The sequence below is a fragment of the Ailuropoda melanoleuca genome, chromosome 6 (genome assembly GCF_002007445.2).
Source record: "Ailuropoda melanoleuca isolate Jingjing chromosome 6, ASM200744v2, whole genome shotgun sequence".
NCBI classification, from domain to species: Eukaryota; Metazoa; Chordata; class Mammalia; order Carnivora; family Ursidae; genus Ailuropoda; species Ailuropoda melanoleuca.
This window is the reverse complement of record NC_048223.1, coordinates 28,463,243-28,485,248: the sequence shown is the minus strand read 5'-3', so window position 1 is coordinate 28,485,248 and position 22,006 is coordinate 28,463,243. Positions and strand designations below refer to the sequence as shown.

The following is a 22,006-nucleotide window of genomic DNA, read 5'->3' as shown; positions in this document are numbered from 1 at the left end:
CAAGAGTCACATGCTTTACTGACTGAGTCAGGTGCCCCAAGAAATAATCTCAAATTGTTTTATTTACCTGTATATAGATTAAAATGTGAACATTTTATAGTGATTCAAAGGGGCACATGCACCCCAATGTTTATGACAGCAATGTCCACAATAGCCAAACTATGAGAAGAGCCCAAATGTCCATTGAGAGATGAATGGATAAAGAAGACGTGATATATATATGATATATATATCATATATATATAATACACACACACACACACACACACACACACACACACACAATGGAATATTACTCAACCATCAAAAAGAATGAAATCTGGCCATTTGCAACGACATGGATGGAACTAGAGGATATTATGCTAAGTGAAATAAGTCAGTCAGAGAAAGACAAATACCATATGATTTCACTCATGTGGAATAGAAGAAACAAAACAGATGAACAAAGAAGAAGGGAAGGAAAAATAAAATAAGATAAAAACAGACAGGGAGGCAAACCATAAAACACTCTTAATTGTAGGAAACAAAATGAGGGTCACTGGGGGGCAGTGGGTAGGGGGATGGGGTAACTGGGTGATGGGCGTTAAGGAGGGCACTTGATGTAATGAGCACTGGGTGTTATATGCAACTGACAAATCTCCAATTTCCCCCTGAAACTAATAATATACTATGTGTTAACTAAATTGAATTTAAATAAAATTTTTTAAAAAATAAATAAATAAAATGTAAATTTTTTTTAATTTAAAAAAAATTTAAAAAGTAATCTCTACATCCAACATGGGGCTCAGACTCACAACCCCAAGATCAAGAGTTGAATGCTTGGGATGCCTGGGTGGCTCAGTCGGTTAAGCATCTGCCTTCAGCTCAGGTCATGATCCCAGAGTCCTGGGATTGAGTCCCGCGTCGGGCTCCTTGCTCAGTGGGAAGCCTGCTTCTCCTTCTGCTTGCTGCTCCCCATGCTTGTGCTCTCTCTCTCTCTCTCTCACAAATAAATAAATAAAATTAAAAAAAAAGTTGCATGCTCTACCAGCTGAACCAGCCGGGCACCCCAAAATGTGGACATTTTTATTGAAAACACAGTTATTTATAAGTAAAAACACACAATCTTTGAAGCACTGAATTATGAGACAAGTGTAAATCACTTTATTGTAAGGAACCTGAGTCAAAGATTCAGGAAATATTTGTTGAGCTCCTTTCGTATGTCAGGTGCTATTACATTTGTTTTTTATGGTTCAACCAAATCTATGCATTTTATTTCTCTATACATTTCAGGTAGTAGTATATACAAATAGATACTGCACCTTGTAAGTTTTTGTGACACCATCCTATATGTACCAGGCAGAGTACACGAATGATAGTAAACTAAAATGAACACATTTTTAGCCCCTCTTGATCTTCTAATTTCGTTTGGAAGTGTCAGAGGCCAGGTTCCTGGGAAACAGACACTTCTGATTCTTACATTTTTGGACGGAAGTTTCATTACGGGGTGCTCTGGAGAACAGCATTTGCCACGAGTAAGAAAAGCAGAAGGAAAAGCAAAAGGGGAAGGTGAACCACAATGTAATGGCGGAGAGACCTCGGTTGATCCTACACAGAGCTTTGGAGCTGGAATGATTCTTCAGAGTTGTTCCACACTGAGACAGACAGTCTGAGTATTTTTGGATGCTGGTTGTCCCCAGGGAAGTGGATAACCTCCAGCTCAGGACAGTTCCTGAAGAGGAACTGAGTTGTGAGCCATTAGCAGCCAATCTCCCGCAGCCAGAGGAAAGAGTTCCTTGATCCAAGAGGGACCTGTTGGGCACGTAGCATCCACTGTGCACATATTATCTGCAGTTGCAACATTTTTGTCCTAAAAAGAACAACAACAGGAGGGAGAGATGTGAGTAAAAAGGGAAGAGAAGAGGGGCGCCTGGGTGGCTCAGTCGTTAAGCGTCTGCCTTCGGCTCAGGGCGTGATCCCGGCATTCTGGGATTGAGCCCCACATCAGGCTCCTCCACTGGGAGCCTGCTTCTTCCTCTCCCACTCCCCCTGCTTGTGTTCCCTCTCTCGCTGGCTGTCTCTGTCTCTGTCAAATGAATAAATTAAAAAAAAAAAACTTAAAAAAAAAAGGGAAGAGAAGAAAAATAATAAATCAGTATTTGGGGAAAAGGGAAAATAAAGAATTGTGAAAAATAATTAAGTAAGTCTAAAAATTACAATGTCTACTGTGCCAGGTACGGACTGTGATTTCACAACTCAGCTCATTCCAGTTGAATATAGGGATTAAAGTGGCTAAGGTCACTTGGTACAACAGAAATAGTTCCGGAAAACACCTGTGAATCATGATTCAGAGGCTTGTACCATAACCTTCAAAGCACATTAAAATGATAGGAAATGCATTCTGTTAAGCTACTTACCAACAGAGGTCATTCAGTCGAAAGAGCGCTTTCAGAGCATGAAGAAGCAGGTTTGAGGAATATTGATGCTGTGAGTGAAGGAACTTAAGTGTAGCCAATTTCAGTCTTGGCTGACTTATGGATTTTCAAGTTTTCATCATCCTATGGATGATTTGAAAATTATGTATATTTGGCTTTGGAATCCATTCTGAGAATTTTGGGAGGCACGTGCTGACCATCTTGGTCTGGGTGTCCCTGGCAGCTGACCCAAGACAAAGACTCAGGCTAGTCATATATTTGGGAGTGGCAGGAAATGATAGTATGGTAGCGGGGGTATCATGTAGGGATGGCGAATGCAGTTAGTCAAAGGTATGTGAGGAGCTCATCCCCACTGTGAAACTTAAAGCATACATGTTAGAATGTATGAGGGACCAGGAAGCTGGGGTATCACTCACCAGTTGCTATTGGTTGTGGGTTATGGCGGCTCCTGGGCATATTGATTCTCCCGAACTTGAGGCCTGCTTGGTGCCCTGGGCTTAAGAAATCGCCTTGGGGACAGAGAGGCAGGTACTGACAGTTGCAAGTCTACAGATAAAGCCTGAGGGTTATGTGCAGAAACCTGTCATTGTGGCTTCTGCTACATTGACAGTCCGAAATATATTTTTCTTGTTATGATTATTAAAGTTGGTTTCCATCTCCGAGGATGTGCCAAGCTGTGGCAGAGGAGAGAGAACCCAAATGCGTGCTGAGAAACAAGAAGAAATCATTCTGAGATCAAACATTTGGGCATGGGCTAGGCACAGGGGAGAAAGTGAGAGTTGACATAACCAGGCAACCCACGCTGTGGGAGACGTCCTGTGGGTGAGAGCCCACAAAGGCATCTTCCTTCGTCTGTCCATTTGGACCCTAAGACTCCTGAGCTGGAGAATGATAGGGGAGTGGAAAGTTTTCAGGTGGCAGTTACCTTGGTCCTGTGCCAGGTGTATTACTCACTGCTCACAAAGCGCCAGCTGGTATTTACCCCCTGACAAAAGGGGAAAGAAAAAAGTTCTTCTGGTTTTAACGTCACATTGTGCATAGAGCATAAAGGATAAGACTGCGGGATGGGGAAAATGAGAAAAATTTCCCATGGTCCTCGTTTATTTTTATCACGGGACCTCAGTGGTTTCTACCCCTTTAGGGAACATAAGACTAAAGTGTTTTGATTCTTTAACTAAATTTTGTTTATTAGCCTCATATCTGAGGAAATAACATTTAATCGGCTCACTTCCTGAAGGGCTCATTTCATATCCTTGACTCAGATTACCGTGGTGTGATCAGGGACAGCTTTACTTGTTCCTCCCACAGGGAGCTGAAGAGCTGTTCTGTGGCTCCCAATACACACAATAAAGACTAGAACAAGAAACATCCTGACCCTGAGCATCCTCTCATGTTTTAACTAAGAGCCCCCCGCATTGGATCTGTAAAAAAAATCAGCTAGGATCACATTGCCAAAGAGGAAGATGTCACGTAATTCAGCCATTTAACAAATCTTTATGTAGTTTATGTATAATGTACAGAATGCCGAGAGGGAGACGAAAATGAGTAGGCCTTGTGGAACTTACTGGTATTCAACAGAGGAGGAAGGCATGGAAGCAATTAATTAGAACCCAACATGAAACAGTGGTCTGATGTCCTGTGAGAAATTAATGGTGCTAATAGCCCTTCTCTCATTAAATCTTAGACCTCTTCCATTTCATACTATGTTATTCAGCAGTTGGTAAAATTCTACCCTCAATGGTTTCTTATGGCTTTTCCAACTCAAATGATAACCTTCTCAAAGTCAGGAAGGAGATCTTTTTTTTTTTTTTTAAAGATTTTATTTATTTATTTGACAGAGATAGAGACAGCCAACGAGAGAGGGAACACAAGCGGGGGAGTGGGAGAGGAAGAAGCAGGCTCATAGCGGAGGAGCCTGATGTGGGGCTCGACCCCATAACGCCGGGATCACGCCCTGAGCCGAAGGCAGACGCTTAACCGCTGTGCCACCCAGGCGCCCCAGGAAGGAGATCTTAAGAGCTGAGTCCAGCAAGCTCCTCTGACCATCTCTTGTACTCCTACAGCCCTGGCCAAAATGCTCAGCAAATCAGCTCGGTGGTTGCAAAATGACTTTTGAAGCTATCAATCACTTATATTGCTCCCGATGGTCAAGCTGGAGACTCCAAAAGTATGGTAGACACTGAATGTACTCAAAAAGTTGTACGATACCATCTTCCCAACATTTACCAGCCCATGATGCTATTCGGTGCACACAGGCCAAAGGCTTAAGCATAGGCACATACCCTGTGCTTTTTTAAGAAGCCAAAACATCTGTCTTTATATTTTACCTCTGGCCCCTTCATGGGATTGCTCAGATAACATTTCCTCAGGGTTACTATATTTGCTTTGCAGAGTAAGTTCTTTTGTAACGAAGGGTGTGGAGTGAATGCTGATCTTCAGCTCCAGAACAAGGGTCGGGCCTCAGTGCTGTGTCACAATTCTAGAACACTGAGTGGTGAGAGCCTGCCGTTGATCTGGTCTAGGCCTCCCAGAGAGGAGCACTCAATGCAGGTTCAGCCTGCTGCTCTGTTTGATACCTTTGGTCCCCAGCTGCCAGATGGATATTGAAATAAGTTCTGCACGTGTCAGTCTTTGTATTCTAGGTCTTTCTCATCCCAGTGCGAGCCCCTGTGGATATCTAGTGCCTCCCGTGTATCTCCAAACTGCCCTCTGCTTCTTCTGCTTTGTCCCTGCCTGACTGCTCTCCCTAGCAAACTTCCTGCCCTTTGGAATTTCTCTTCTTTCCCCGTGGTCGGTTTCTTCTTCCCATGGCAACTTGAGTGACTTCACATAACACATCTCTGATCAAGTCCCTCTCTGTCTTAATCCTCCAGAATGGCTCCCCATTGTTCTCAGAAAGCCCCCACTCCCCAGCCTGAATCGTGTGTTCCCACTCTAGCCAACCTCATTAGGTTCTGGAATGCCTGGTTCATGCTCTCCACCCCTAGTTCTTCAAGTGCTATTTCCTCTGTCTGCCTTCCACCCCTGGTTTCATTCTTCCTATATGTTAGGTCTCACTTGGCAGTCTCTGAAGCTACCAGTACTCACATCGATGCTCTTAGACACTGCAGGGTAATTTCCTCTTTCCTTGTCTATTCTCTCTGTTTGACAGAAAGGTCCATGGGACAGGCAGTCTTTGTCTTGTTAATGCCATACATTCACTGCCCAGCACACAGTGGGTTCTTAATAGGGCCAGCTTCATGAGCACTTGGGAAGGAGTTTCGGTTTTAATACTTGTCAGTTACTGTCTTGAACTCTTTTTTCTAAGATTTTTATTTTATTTTATTTTATTTTAGAGAAAGAGGGCTCACACGTGGGCAGGCGCTTGAGGGAGAGAGGGGCAGAGGGAGAGGGAGAGAGAATCTTAAGTAGGCTCCACACCCAGCTCGGAGCCCATGGGTGGTGGAGGGGGGGCTCAATCTCACAACCGTGACATCATGACCTGAGCCGAAATCAAGAATCAAACACTTAACCTACTGAGCCACCCAGGCATCCCTGAAGATTTTATTTTTAGGTAATCTCTACACCCAAGGTGGGGCTCAAACCCATAACCCATAGATCAAGAGTCCCACGCTCCAATGAGTGAGTCAGCCAGGCGTTCCTTGAACTTTTTAATCATTTGTCTTTGGACTTACATTTTGTTAAGTGAAGTCCAGTGGAACAATGGAGCATACACCAGGGGCTTGGAACCCTGGTCCCACCTCTCTGGGAATGCTCCCTACTCCACCCAGTGACCATCGCTGCCCTTCCTCTCCCATTCCCCTCCACCACACCCGCTTTGGTGCAGGAACCAGGAGGGATTGGTTAGATTCTTGTGCCCACATGTGGAGTCAAGCACAGTCATACCGCCTGTGAGGCTCGGCACTCTCTCCGTGAGTCCTCACTCGTCCAAAGGAACACAACGCTGAGTAGCAAATAAAAAACACAATGACAGGTTGAGAAGGAGGCCATAGAGAAAAGGAAAGCACTTTTGTTTCCTGCTCTTTGAACAAGGGATTTCGCATTTCATTTTGCACTGGGTCTCACAGATGATTATATAGCCACTCCTGGCTCTCAGTGAATATTTGTTGAATAACTGAATCAAAGAAATTTGATGAACCAAATGCATGTTTTGTTTTTGTTTTTTTTTCCAAGCAATTACCCAGAGAGATTTTCCAATAGGGTTGTCATTTCCTAAAACATTTTAGTAACTTCTCTTTGAGAAACTCATTCATTTGTTCAACAATGATTTTTGAACAGTTACTTTGTGCCAGGTCTGGTATATAGCTGTGAACTGTTTAGATAAGGTTGTGGAAAATCTTTATCCTTAGAACTGCTTTGCAGTGAATTTACTTTTCTAAAGAAGGCAAGAGTCACTAGGGGCCACATCTGGTGAATTAAGTGGACCATAAAACTGAATAGTAACCATAAGATCACTTGGGACTAAACTTTATAACTATGGAACCATAAATGAAAAACATTGGGTTTCTTATGTGAGTAAACTAATTCTGAAGATAATTTCCAAATATAAATTTCAAGACTATTTTGAATTACTTTTGATAAATGACGAGTATCCCAGGGTGACTATCTTGAAGCAGAAATTACGATTTAAATGTAGAAGCTCGGGGGGGGGAATGGAGAGCTCTGGAAGAAATGCTTTTTTAAAAAAGAAAGCATTGTTTTGGTAACTTCTGTTTTTTTGATTTTCTTAAACATACTTTTTCACCTAATTTCATATGCAAAAGGGATTTGCAAGCGATCTGAATGTGGGTATTAGTAATAACCTGCTTCTATGATCACATTGTTCTTGTAACCTTTACCATGAATTGTTTACTGTTCTATTCGAGCCTCCAAATTAGGATTTTGTTCATCAGTTTTAGAACCCAGTGATAACCTATTTATTTTATAATACCTTTCTGATGTAGGCTGGCCCTTATTAGCTGTGTTATCTTAACCTTTTTGTGCTCTTTGTAATGAGGTCTAAATAAATTAATATACGCAAAGACCTTAGAATACTACTTGCATATGGTAAATGCCACATTAAGATTTTTATTACAATAATTATTATCTGGCTCTATGCATGTAGGCCAGGAATAGGCAAACTTTTCCTCTAATGGGCCAGACAGTAGATATTTAAGGCTTTGTGGGTTAGATGATCTCCGTCATAACTGCTCCAGTCTGTTGTGATGCCAAACTCAGCCTTAGACCATGCATAAATGAATGGGCTTGACTGTCTTCCAATAAAACTTTAATTACAAAAACAGGTGGCTGGTTAGATCTGGCCCATGGGCAATTAATTTGCTCTTCCTCATTGGGGCCTTTTGGGTGGGTTTGAGTGTGAATGGCTGGTGAAGTCTTAGCCAAGAGTCAAGAACGGAGCCCCAGTGACCTCAGACATCTAAAGCCCAGGTCACAGTGGATAATAGGCTTCTATAGATAGGATGGCCCAAAGTGAGGGCAGGGTCGGGGGCATCTCCATGAAGTGTAGCTGGGGCTGGTGGAGGTTGTGGAGAAGATAGACTACAGCTAGAAAACTTATTTCACTCACCAGAATTAGTTTTGTCCTGACAGATTGATTCAGTGAGCATTTTAGAAACCCTCATTCAATGCCTGGGTATGCAAAGGTTTACTGTGCTGCCACAGTAGGCCTATTGTATCCTCTCTGTATCTACCCAGGTGCCATATTTCATCCAGTTAATATTCAGGAGCCATCTGGAATTTAATCTTTTAAAAACTAGAGAAAGTTTTTTTGAGGGGAGAGTTTGCGGACCCCAGATTTCTATAACATTCTTTACCCTTATAGTAATTGGCAACCTGAATATTAGGAGAAAGTGGGACCCCTGACCTGCTTGGCAATCACCTCTCCCTGGAGTGACCTCAAAGGACCCAGGGAGTTAAGTCTTGTGTTGTTGTCGTTATTGTTTTTTTTTTTTCTATATCAGATCAGCATGCAATATCCTTGCCTAAGTAAGAGATATTATCTGGATATATAGGGAGATGTGGAGAGGATATTTATTTTCTTTATGAATTTGTTATCTTAATGTGCCTGGCAGTCAGCATGTCCTGTGTCGCAATATTCTTCTAGTTTTGCGTGGACGCTCCTTAAGGTAACAAAAGGCCCCTGCCAGAGTATCATACATTCTAGACTTACCTTGTGCTTTCCAGGGACAGGGCTTTTCCTACAATCCTAAGGACTATCCAGACTTAAATTGGGCTCTTATTTGCTACAATGAAAGAAATTTTGATTGATTGATTGATTGATTCAAGAAATATCTACTCAGTTCCTAATGATGTGTGCCAGATACCAACCTTGAAGGTACAGGGATGAATGCACATCATCTCTGCTCTCATGGAATTTACTGTTTGGTGATGGTTGCAGACATTAAACAAGTCAGCTTACAGGTAAGGATAGCATGTTATTAGAACGAGCAAGAAATGCTAGAAGAGGAATGAAAGTTTATAGTAATATTTCTCAAATTTGCTGCCCAGAAGAATCATCTAGGGCCCATTGTAAAGTTAGGGAGTACTTGGCCCAACCTGGACCTGCTGAATCTCTAGGGAAATCCACATATTACACAAGTACCCCAGGTGATACTTAGAAACAAGCAAATTTGGGAAACCCTGGTCTAAGAGAATTTAAAAAAATGACAGAAACCCTAGTTTCCAACCAGGCAGTAATCTTAGAAGCTTTCCTTCTAAAAAAGGATAATTTGACAGGTCTTCGAAGATTTGTTGTAATAATTGGCAGAAAGCTTCCATTTCAAATTTGTGTTTGCTGATGCTGACGACCTATGGACTTAAATGCCACCTTTATGAAAAACCCTCATTAGGTTGCTAGGCAATGGGTGCTCTACTGACTTGGGTTTAGTTTCCTGGATGTGAGACTTTCTGAAACTCCTTTGTTTTCTATCTCTTTGTAAAAATATATATTTTTTCTTATCCAGAAAAGATACCATTGAGAATATTTACTCTAAAAACTTAACATTCTTCTCTTTTTTTTTTTTAAAAGATTTTATTTATTTATTTGACAAAGAGAGAGACAGCCAGCGAGAGAGGGAACACAAGCAGGGGGAGTGGGAAAGGAAGAAGCAGGCTCCCAGCGGAGGAGCCTGATGCGGGGCTTGATCCCAGAACACCGGGATCATGCCCTGAGCTGATGGGAGATGCTTAACAACTAAGCCACCCAGGAGCCCCAACATTCTTCTCTTTTTGGAACCCCACAGTATACTCTACAGACTTCATGGAAGGCTTTACTTTAATGCATTGAGTTTTTTTTCTTTTAAGATTTTATTTATTTGAGAGAGAGAGAGCACGAGCAGGGGGAGGGTCAAAGGGAGAGGGAGAAGCAGACTCCCTGCTGAGCAGGGAGCCCAACGTGGGGCTCCATCCTAGGACCCTGAGATCGTGACCTGAGCCGAAGGCATATGCTTCACCTACTGAGCCACCCAGGTGCCCCAACCCATTGAGCTTTTGACTTGGCCTCAATGAGAGAAGTGATCCCTCATAACAAGTTATGAATATTCTTATACTGTAGTCACACTATTGAGTTTTAGTTACTACTACTGTGCTTGGCTTGTTTAAAGTGGCATTTAACTTTCAGATATTCTTATTACAAACCATTGTAAAATTTCCCATTAGTACTGTAGACTATTTTGTCTTAAAAATAATGTTACAGCTTTCTTTTCTTAGTATAAAAATAATTTATTCATTGTAGAAATTTGTAGAAACCTAAAAAAAAAAAATTAAAAATCACCTGTATTCCTGGGGCGCCTGGGTGGCTCAGTTCTTTGAGCATCCCACTCTTGATTTCAGCTCAGGTAGTGGTCTCAGGGTCATGAGATGGAGCCCTGCATGGGGCTCCCCATTCTGCGGGGAGTCTGCTTGAGATTCTTTCCCTATCCCTCTGTTCTTCCCAGCCCCCCGCCATGTGCGTGTATGTGGACACGTGCTCTCTCTCAAATAAATAAATAAATCTTTAAAATAAATAAATAAATAAAAATCACCTGTATTTCTATCCACTGTCAGCATTTTCATCTCTTTCCTTTTAATCATTTTATTGTTAATTTTTAATATATTACTTTCAATTGATCATTCATTGATTGGTAATTATAATTAGGATTATACTTTATGTCAACTCTGTATATAGGTCTTTTAACAAAACTAGATACAGTGAGTGTCTTTCCATTAAAATTTAGAATGTCTTGATGAGTACATTATATTCCATCGTGAAGATATGCAAACATTTATTTATTTAATGCTTTCTTATTCCTTCAATTTTAGGTGTTTTTTAATTTTTCACTTTCATACATACATTTCATAACATAACACTGGCATAAACCCCATTGTATATACATAAATATATGTCCGTATCTATGACTCATCTTTTAAGACATTCCTTGTTATGATATTACTGGGTTGAAGGACATGCCATTTTTTGAGATTGTTGCCAAATTGCTTTTCAGGAAGATTGTACCAATTTAGGCCCAGAGGGTGTCTTTAGAGGGAGACGCTAGAAATTACCCTTGACTAGATGGATCCACTGGGACCAATAAGCACCAGGAAATGGATGTGATTTATGGATACACCAATTAGCCTCCCTGTGTGCAGTGATCCCAGACTTGTATTCCTTTTTTTTTTTTTTTAGATTTTATTTATTTATTTGACAGAGAGAGAGACAGCCAGTGAGAGAAGGAACACAAGCAGGGGGAGTAGGAGAGGAAGAAGCAGGCTCCCAGCGGAGAAACCTGATGCAGGGCTTGATCTCAGAACACCGGAATCACGCTCTGAGCCGAAGGCAGATGCTTAACGACTGAGCCATCCAGGCGCCCCCCCGGACTTGTATTCTTAATTCTGACCACCTAGTTTCACAAATGAACATCATAGGTAGGGTGCGGAAAGAGCCATATCAACCTACATCAGCTATTGTACCAAAGTCTTAGAGAATGTATGTTACTGATGAGAAGTCATGCCATCTTCATATACAAAGGGCAGCCTAGGAATGGAACTGTGGCCTGGATCTCTATTCATATTATAAACAGTACTGTAAATTGTCATTTAAAGAGGAGATACGGGGCGCCTGGGTGGCACAGCGGTTAAGCATCTGCCTTCAGCTCAGGGTGTGATCCCGGCATTCTGGGATCGAGCCCCACATCAGGCTCCTCTGCTAGGAGCCTGCTTCTTCCTCTCCCACTCCCCCTGCCTGTGTTCCCTCTCTCGCTGGCTGTCTCTATCTCTGTCGAATAAATAAATAAAATCTTAAAAAAAAAAAAAGAGGAGATACAGCTAGGAAGTCACTGGTAAATGATAATGCTAGTATTTGCAGGGGATATATTCTCAGTCCTTCAGTAGAAACATTTCCAAATTCTTGGTGCTTTTTCTGGTTAACTATCTTTAGGAAAAGGGAAAATGCTGGTGCTTGCAGCTTCATACTTTGTAAAATATCTTTCTCATCTTTCCCTCCCCATTCTCAGCTTTCAACTGTGTCTAATGTCTCAATGGACCGCAGCTATGAAAAACAAGTAAAAGGAAAGCTTACCACTTCTCAGTCCTCGATGACCCCAGGTTACAAGGACACAATTATATTTATTTAAGTGGGGTTGTCATGTGGGTTCTTGTGCCCAGTGACATGTGATGAACTGGCTATTTCCACCAAACGAATCAGTTTGTGTAAGAAAAGAACCATAATTTATTTGACTAGGACCATAATTTGTAAGATTAGGGCTTATGTTGTGCACGCATGAGTGTGAGAGGGAGAGAGAGAGAGAAGTAGGTGTACTCTTTCACATACAGGCACAAGTTACCATATATTGGCTTCTGGCTTCAAGCAGTAAAGATCACAGAAGTCCCCAGGAGGTCTAGAGAGCATTCGGAAGCAACCCGAGGACTTAAGTTTCCACTTGATCTGATTTCTCTCCACTCTCTTTTGGCAGTTCGTTAGCAGGCCGAGGTTCGCCAAGCAAAGCTACAGAACTACAAGAGCTATCCAGACAGGTCCTGGGTGGGAATCGAACCCCTAATCATAGAGAGCTGTTTTTAAGAGAGATCTTTAAGGAGAGGGACCACAGGACTGTGGGACAGGAGAAGCTGTAAGACAGGCAGAAGCTCAAAGCTGCTTCTCACGCAGGAGGAGAGATCATCTGTACTGAAGACGTTATAGAAAGTAGGATCGCCAGGGCTCCCTATAGTTAAAATAGATACAGCACTTGCTCTGTCAAGTATTTTATTATCTATTGCCTTATTTGGCCTTTGCCACACCTTTAAATAAACGGAACAAGTATTATGGGTGTGCAGTCCTTTATTGGAAACCCTTGGGCTAGATATTTTAGAATTCAGAATTTTTCAGAATTTAGACAAATGACATAATGCCAATTGTGTGCGCAATTGTGAAGCACGCTTAAGTAGGGTCTGGGGCATCATTCTGTTATCAGACACATTATTTGGGTAATGAGACAAATGGATATTCACGATAAGGAGAGAAAGACTATAAACAGCTTCATGTCCGTGTAGATGAGGTTTTTGCAGTCAAATGAGTTATGAAAATCCTTTAGTTTTTCAGAGATTTATGGAGTTTGCAACTGAGGATAAAGGATTGTGGCCTCAGTTATTCCCATTTTACAGGTCAGGAAGCGAAGTCCAGAGGCGTTAAGTGACATGTGCAGTGTCATGCAGAACTTAAGTCTCTTTCTTTCCTGTCAGTCTTAGATGATCATAAAATAGGGTGATTATGAATATTTCAAGGTGATCTAAAGCAACCCAAGTGCTTATTTTAACATTAGTGCGTGTTACGGAGCGCCTGGTGGCTCAGTCAGTGGAGCGTGCAACTCTTGATCTCGGGGTTGTAGGTTTGAGCCCCACGCTGAGTGTAGAGATTACTTAAAAATAAAGTCTTTGTTTATTTATTTTTTTTAAAGATTTTATTTGTCAGAGAGAGACAGAGAGTGAGCACAAGCAGGGGGAGCGGCAGGCAGAGGGAGAAGCAGGCTCCCAGATGAGCAACTAGCCTGATGGGGGAATGGTTCCCAGGACCCTGGGATCATAACCTGAGCTGAAGGCAGACACTTAACCAACTGGGCCACCCAGGCGTCCCTAAAAATAAAATCCTTTAAAAATAGAAAACAAACCCAAACCCACTAATGCATGGTAACCTTTTAAGAAATTTGATTCCATCTCTGCCTCCCTAAAAGTCTTTTAAACCTTTGTTTCTCAAGATGGGACCTTAGGATTTTAGATTTCTCCTTTGGTTCAGATGAGTTCTTTTCTAAAATTCATTGTGGTCTCACCTTCTTGATGAGATCATTTTCATAAAAGGGGTATGTGTTTACTGAAATTTAACCATATCTAAAGAGTGGTGCTGAGAAGAAAAAAAAATGAGCAAGGATCATTCAGTGCTTTCCTAGCCCAAGTCCAAAGAGGAATGGTCCTTGGAAAGCAACCAGAACATAAGCCACACCCAGGTGTACCTAGGTGTTACCAAAATGGACTCTGACTTTTAAAGAACACTGCCTAAATCAAAGTGTGTAACAATCTTTAAAAGAAGTTTGCTGGCACATCTCAAAGTGCCCATGTACACTATGTACACTATTCTGTACTCACTTGCCATCTGTTACTCAATGGTAGATTACAGTATTTCACCTAATGCCTGAGCAAACTAGATGGTGACCAATGACTTTGAACTGACTTGGAAAAAATCAGCATTGTTAAAGAAACAATGAGCTGAGTGTTAGTCGGTCTAGAATTCAGTTCCAGGGCCCTTCCTAACTTGCTGTGTTATTTGATCATGACAGTGCTTACAGTCTTTGACATAATTTGTACAATAATCGTAGTTTCTTCGGCATATGTGCTTAATTCAGAAATAGACAAATAATTTTGCATGTGTTTCCAGAAGGAAATAGATAGAGATATTGATATAACTATATAATTGGGGTTTTTTTCTTACAAAAAGCATCATAGTATACCTGCTTACTCACTTCACTTTTTGGTTTTTGTAACTTGGTATTAACAATATATCTTGAAATCCTTTTATTGGCACACTTATGTAACTCGTTCTTTTGTGCTAAATTGTATTTCATCATTTGGAGTACCAAATATATTTAACCAATCCCCTTTATTGACATATTTTTGCCAGTTTTTCCTACCAAAAATATATCAATGAACATACCTAAACATATACTTTACCCACTATTTTTATTAGTGAAAGCAGATTAAAATGCTTTTATTTGTTTCCTGTGGCACTAACTTAAGCTTTGTTCTTTAGGCTTTTTTTTTTAAAGACTATTTTTTTTTAAAAGATTTTATTTATTTATTTGACAGAGACAGAGACAGCCAGCGAGAGAGGGAACACAAGCAGGGGGAGTGGGAGAGGAAGAAGTAGGCTTATAGCAGAGGAGCCTGATGTGGGGCTCGATCCCATAACGCCGGGATCACGCCCTGAGCCAAAGGCAGATGCTTAACTGCTGTGCCACCCAGGCGCCCCAAGACTATTTTTTTTTTTAAAGCAGTTTTAGGTTCAGAGCAAAATTGAGGGGAAGGTACAGAGATTTTCCCCATATCCCCTGCCACCACACCAGCACAGCCTCCCCTATTATCAACAGTGCCCACCACAGTGATACATTTGTTACAACTGATGAACCTACATTGACACATCATAATCACACAAAGCCCATAGATTACATTAGGGTTTACTCCTGGTGGTGTACATTCCTTAGGTTTAGACAAATGTATAATGGCATGTATCCATCATTATGGTAACAAATGGTATTTTCATTGTCTTATACGTTAGGTGTTGTGCTAAATGTTCTCAATTAATCTTTGACATTGCAAACCCATGAGGATACTACCACGATTATCTCCAATTTACAGTTTCAAAAAAGGAGGCTGGCAAGGTGAAGTCTTGCCCAAAAACATAAGAACAAGCACAAAGGCAACCTGCCCCAGGAAGTTTGCCTGGTTGGGGAGGGATGCAACACCACTGGGCTACCTTGTTTCTTCAGATCAATAACCTTGATCTTTAAAAAAAAATTTATTATGGAAGTATAGTTGACATACAATATTACATTAGTTTCAAGTGTACAACATAGTGAGTTGACAATTACAATGCTTGCTACGATTAAGTGTAGTTACCTTTTGTCACCTGTTAAAAAGAAAACCACAGGCCCAAAATGGTATCACTTGGGCCAGGCCAAGTAACTAAACAGGCCAAGTCACCAAACCCAATTGCAGTGTCTTTCTCCCTCCCTCCTTCCCTCCCTCCCTCTCTCTTTCTTTTTTTTTCCTTTCAGATTATTTATTTATTTATTTGTCAGAGAGACAGAGAGCACAAGCAGGGGGAGCAGCAGGCAGAGGGAGAAGCAGACTCCCACTGAGCAAGGAGCTCCATGCGGGACTCCATCCCAGGACCCTGGGATCATGACCTGAGCCGAAGGCAGATGTTTAACCAACTGAGCCACCTGGGCATCCCCCAACTGCAGTTTCAATATCCCCCAGAAATGTAGTTTTAACTGGTCAGTCAGGAATTTTCTGAGCAGTGTTAGTTACTGAGGTAATCTGTCACATGGACCCTCTTCTATTCCTTGCAGGAAGATGAGGTAGTCCTCATAAGACCCTCTGCCATTCCCCGGAAGGGAAGATGATCTTGCCCAAAACAATCCTTTCTTTTTTATTGCTTATAACTTTCTTCCCACTCTCCTTCCTATAAAAACCTTCCATTTTGTACAACTCCTCAGACCTCCCCTCTGCTTGCTAGATGGGATGCTGCCAGATGCATGAATCCTTTAACAAGGCCAATTAAATCTTCAAATTTACTCTGTTGAATTTTGTCTTTTTAACAGACCATATTATTATAATCTTATTGACTATATTCCCTATGCTGTACTTTTCATCCCCATGACTTATTTATTTTATAACTGGAAGTTCGTACCTCTTAATCCCCTTCACCTGTCTCTCCCATCCCCTCTGGCTCCTAGCAGTTTGTTCTTTGTATTTATGATTCTGTTTCTGATTTTTTTTTCCAGTGCACTTGGTTACTTGCTGTTACCTCTGCTTGTAATGTTACCTCTTTTCTCCCCTCCCCCAGCAATTTGATCAAGTAATACCATTATCATTCATAACTCAGTTTAAATCTATTGTATTTCTCTGTAACTTTTCCAAACACCTTCACTTTTGTCCTTTTCCCAGAGCTGGTAGCCCTCATTCCCTTTCTCCTCTAGCAAACGGCATTCCGTTCTTTTTCATTGAGTTCCCAAGACTGTACTAGAACCGCACACATTGCATTGCTGGCATTTGTCTGTTTATCGACGTCTTCCGCCTTGAACTCCATGAAATCAGGGAACAGGTCTGGTTTTTTTGGTTTTTTGTTTTTTTTTTGTTCTGCTTTGTTTTTTAAATTTATCAAAAGAGCTACATTTTTTTTTTCAATCATCTTCCTTTTGTCTTCCTCCCATTGCGACTGCCCTGGTACTCTTGTAAACACTATTCCAAGGAGTTTAGTTTTCCTTATGGGACTGGATGATTGGGAGCATTTAAATTTCAGCTTTGACCAGAAGAGGCAATGAAGAAATTCATAATTGTTAAATGATCTTCTGCTTAAGGTTGGTTCCATGCTTTTCAGAATGACATAGAAGCTGCTCTTTGTCTTGGGGCGCCTGGGTAGCGCAGTCCTTAAGTGTCTGCCTTCGGCTCAGGGCGTGATCCCGGAGTTATGGGATCGAGCCCCACATCAAGGCTCCTCCGCTATGAGCCTGCTTCTTCCTCTCCCACTCCCCCTGCTTGTGTTCCCTCTCTCGCTGCCTGTCTCTATCTCTTCAAATAAATAAAAAAATAAAATCTTTAAAGGAGCTGCTATTTGTCTTTACAAAACACGCCCTTGCTTCTTACAGAACTGTTGGGGGAAGATTATTTGTTCTTCAGGATGAAGATCTTGCCAAGAGGTTGTATCCAGGTCACTGCTAGTATTACCTACTGTTCGAGAAATCCAGGAAGTGTCTTGGGCTACAGCTAAATGTCATTAATTTTAGGTGCTACAAATTCATTGTTAGTGATGAATTTAGGTTCACATTCACCTTTGTTTAGCAGTTGTTTCCCTGTGCTACATTTTGAATGAATATTTAAAATACTTAAGATAGTAATTTGCCTCTCAGCACCTTGGAACATTTCATAGTCATTTACATTTGATGAAAGTGATTTTAACACATTATCTTCTTTACTCACTACAACATCACCTCAGGATGAACTCTGGCTAAGCCAGAATTAAGTGGGCAATTGAGAGTAATAAATTCTATAATTCAGATCTTTACTACATTTTTTTTTAGTAGCTGGGATCAAGTGAGGAGTAGAAAAAGTGCATGGCAGCACAGAAGTCACTCAAAAAATAATTGTGGATTAAATAAACTAAGGGCTTATTTTTTTCTTTTGCAAGATGGGTGAAGAGAAACTCATTTTTCTAGCATGGTCTCCTGAGTGTGTATATGTGTGTGTGTGTGTATTTTTTTTTTTTTAAGATTTTATGTATTGAGAGGGGGGAGGGGCACAGGGAGAGGGAGAGAGAGAGAATCCCAGGTAGACTCACACTCAGCACAGAGCTGAGTGGGGCCTGATCACACAACCCTGAGATCATGACCTGAGTTGAAATCAAAAGTCAGTGGCTTAATCGACTAAGCCATCCAGGAGCCCCTCCTGATGCATGAATTGAAGTTGACTACTTAGCTCTTTCAACTCTGGCTCCAAGGGTCTTGGCTACTACTTTGTTCCTGTTACTACTTTTGGCCACATCCTCAGCTGTCACCCAGGATACCCTTAGGTCTTAAAGGATGTCCCCTTGTGCCCCACTTCATTCAATTAACCCAAGTAGAGCTTACAAGGGCCAAGGACTCTTCCGGGTGCACTAGGAATTTAACAGCAAACAAAGCAGACCCCCCCCCCCAGCCAAATCACTGCTTGAATGCAACATACATGGAGCATATATCACTATGCTATATATGTGTAGAGACAATAAAAGTAATAAAGCATAACATATATAAAATGTTATAAGAGGGTAAGTGCTGTACAGAAAAATAAGGCAGAGAAAGGGGATAGAGGGTGTTCTGTATGCATTAATTACAGTTATATGGCTACATTGTAAGAGAGTCCGGAACTAAATCATATTCACCTTAGAGAGTGATGGTAAGGGTCCAAGTGATGAATGCCTTCAACCACTTTACAAGGTGCTTTTTAAAAAAATTCCTTCCCCTCTTTCTCCATATTCTTTCCTTTTCATTCTTGTTTCATCTTTTCTTCCCTTTTTCTAATTGTTGTTTATCTTTAATGGGGCATTGGAATGGTGCGATAGAAAGAGCAGGTATACTAACTAGGACCTAAAGCCAGTTATCTCTATGAGCCTCAGCTTCCTCACCAGTAAAGTGGGGATAATAAACATATTTTGTAGTCTTGTGAAGATTAGAGATGAAGCATGTTTGCAAAACATCACAGTCTCTAATTGCAGGCCTCTTTAAATGGTAGCTATTATTAAAAGCACATCTGCTCTTATACAAGTAAGTGAATAGTGTGTGCTAGCCTCAAAGTAACTCTCTGGGAAGTTGAGAACAAAAGGGGACTAGGACCCAAACCAGGAAAGAGTCTTGCAGCATCCTTAATTTTCTGAGAAAGTGCTTTACTAATATCCTATTGGAGATGGATAGGACATGTGCTCCGGACCCTCTGTAACATAAAGTTTCCCTCCAAAGCATGTAGCTCTTATCAGCTAACTTTGCTATCTTCTAAAATATGCATGATAAGCCTGCTAACAATAATGCCCATAATAAGCATGCTATGGGTCAGGTACGTTTGCGGATAGGAAGTCACTTAACCCTTCCATGACCCTGTGTGGCAGATCCCATCACCGCTCCTAGTTAGAGCTGTAGGTATTTGAGAGCTGCCCTCCAGGTGTGGATATTTGAGGGTGGACTCAAGAGTATGGGAGCCGCCGTGGTGGCGGGTCAAAGGGACAAGCACACGAGGATACCTGGCCAGGAGGACTCCTTCTTTCAGAGGCCCCGAGTTGGGGTTCACACTTACTGATCTGAGAGGGGAAAAAAAACTTGGAGGAGTCATGAAGACCCGTTAGTTCCTTTGGGGTTCCCGTGAGCGTCCTTGATAAGGGTGGAACTCTACTCTACTCTAAAGAACGTGGTTAGGAGGTAGGGGCGGAGGTAAACCCCACCACACTTCGAAACTTTAACTTCGAGAGAACCTCCCACCCGAGAAACGAGTTAGACGCTCTGTTTCAGTTAAGATTTTACAAAGAAGGGCGGAGCCTCCTGAGGAGGTGGCGGGGGTGGTGCATGGGGGATCTGTGAGCCGCCGATTGGCTGGGACAAATGCCCGTCCCGCTTCCCTCCCTCCCTCGTGTCCGGGTGGCCTCCCGTCAGGGCCGGCGGGCGCGCGGAGCAGGCTGGCGGTGCCAAACTGGCAGGGGGCGTGACCAGGGAGGCGGGGAGGGGGCGTGTTGGGGCGGCACCCGGGCGCCGCGCGCGTCACGGCCTGCGGCCCCGCCCCCGGGCCCTACGCGGCTTACTCCTCCTCCCCCGCCTAGACCTCCCGCTCTCTCAGTTCTCGCTCCACGTTCCACGCCGCGGCCTCGCTCCCCCTGCGAGAGCCAACCCAGCGGCCGCCGCGCGCACACGCCGCCCCGCGTCTCCCGCGCACAGCTCTCTCCACGCGCGCGCCTCGCTCCCGGACGAACGTTCGTTTCCCCTCGCGTGCCGGGGTCTCGGCTGCGGCGGCGGCGGGCGGACCGCGAGGGGCAGATCCGTAGCGGCCGCCGCGAGCTGGCCGGCGGGCCATGGAGGCGGATGGGGCCGGCGAGCAGATGAGACCGCTACTCACCCGGGTAACGAGCAGGGTGAGGGCGCCGCGGGCGGCGGGGCTCCTCGGCGGGAGTGGGGGGGCGCGGAACGAGGCAGACAAAGGCGGGGGCGCGGCGGGCGTCGGGGTCCGGCCACTTCGTCCCGGGCCCGGAGCCCCTCCGCCGCCCCGCAGCCGGCGCGCCTCCATCCCCTTTGTGTGGCCGCCCAGGGCGCGGGTGCGAGGGGGCGGCGGCGGCGGCGCCCAGGAGGCCCGAGTGGGGGCAGCCGGCAGCGCGCCGCGGGCATCCTCGCCACCCGCATCCTCGGCGTGGCTCCGGCGAGACTCCGGCACCCCCGCGGGGCCATCCGTCCGCCCTTGACCCCGACCACCTCTTCCTTTCTCACCTCACTGCTCGCCTGCCTTTTTCCCGGGTGTGCTCCCCGGTCGGGGTCTTGGTTCCGGTTGTCTTGGCGCTGGAGTTCAGATTAGCCCCTCGAAAACCCATTTTTTTTTTCCCCCTTCTAAGAGCGGCTCCACCTGTTTCTAGCTTCAGGCAGTGGTGAAGAGTTGGGGTGAATCTTTTCCCTTCTTTCGCGTCTCCCTAACCAGGTCCGCGCGGTGTGCTTTGTTCGGTGAGTTCTCTGGCCGCGTGGACGAGCTGCCTTCGCGGCCAAGGCTGCTTTTCGCTGCTGACTCTGTCTGGTCCGCCTCCTCCTCTTTTGGCGAGAACCAGGGGAGTATCCTCCTGCCGCAGGCCGAGTAGAAAGAGGAAAGTGTCTTGAGCCCTCTGAGCTGCTCCTTCTTTGATCAGCCTAGCAAAATCCCGTATCCCGGTGGCTTTGGGTTCAGGATTCGAGGAGAGTGGGGGTGGGCTTTTAGAAGGCCAGCGTTCCCGTTTTAGGATGCTGGACTGGCGGCCCATGCTAGAGAAACTGACTTCCTGCTTTCATGTAGAATACATGTGTCCCCACAGTTGTGAATCTCTTCTCCCTTCGTAGTTACTGACTCAAAGGGCATGGAAGTGTTAGAAATTTTCCGACTTCCAATTCTTCCTCTGTGACCAGCAAAGGAGGGATGGTTGCAGTGAAAATTTTCCAGTCTTTCACAACTAACAGGAAAATTGCTTTTCGTGTGTTTGAATTCAGGAGTTTTCTTTAACCCGCTCCCTCCCCACCCCCCCGGCCAATCTTTTTAAAGAATATTGTAAGGCCCTGAAGAGTAGTCATTCATTATTCAGTATGTTCGCTTACAAATTCTCAAAACATGGAGGAAAACGGAGTCTCCCTCCAGACGTAAAGTCATTTAGCAGTGGTTTTGGGGAAGATCAAGTCACAGTGATGGTAATGGAATACTGGAAACTCATTCTAAGGAATCGTCAGTAATTCTTTGTGTGACATTTGAATAAGCTGCGTTTTGGAGGTTTTATTTATTTATTTTAGTTTTTGCACTTTCTCTGTTAATGTGTATCAAATACAGTGTTGTCCTTAAATTTATTATTTGCAAATTTTCAATTCAGAGCAGTTAAAGAACATTCTAGTTTTCATAAAGCTGGATGGAAACTATGCCTTATCAAATATTTTCTACTTAGCTAGCAAAAGAAGCATGGTAATGCCATTGCCTTCCAGATCAGTGATTCATTCATTCATTGTAATAACACTTAGAACCTATTTTGTAGCATCCAACAAGACAGAACCAGCTCTGCTCTAATAGAACTTACGGTTCAAATGAATGACAAAGGAATTGTCAAGCACTTAATG

General features: G+C 43.3%; 1 protein-coding gene and 1 long non-coding RNA gene across 11 annotated transcripts in view; one reads left to right on the top strand and one right to left on the bottom strand.

Moving 5' to 3' along the window:
- Window positions 1-1,106: 1,106 nt before the first annotated feature.
- Window positions 1,107-21,149, bottom strand: LOC117802643. Its single transcript, XR_004626026.1, has 2 exons — window positions 20,654-21,149; window positions 1,107-1,849 (listed from the first exon to the last, which is right to left on the bottom strand). It is a non-coding gene; the product is annotated as an uncharacterized LOC117802643 (long non-coding RNA).
- SLC4A7 (solute carrier family 4 member 7) overlaps window positions 19,983-22,006 on the top strand; it is a 108,147-nt gene continuing 106,123 nt past the window's right edge. For 4 of the 10 annotated variants that reach the window (XM_034662096.1, XM_034662097.1, XM_034662094.1 and 1 more), the window contains exon 1: window positions 19,984-20,304. In XM_034662096.1, the coding sequence (XP_034517987.1) occupies window positions 20,245-20,304 (60 nt within the window). In that variant the 5' untranslated portion in view covers window positions 19,984-20,244. Of the gene's footprint in view, window positions 20,305-22,006 lie in introns of all 10 variants that reach the window. The other 6 variants (XM_034662099.1, XM_034662101.1, XM_034662103.1 and 3 more) reach the window with 4 other exon arrangements.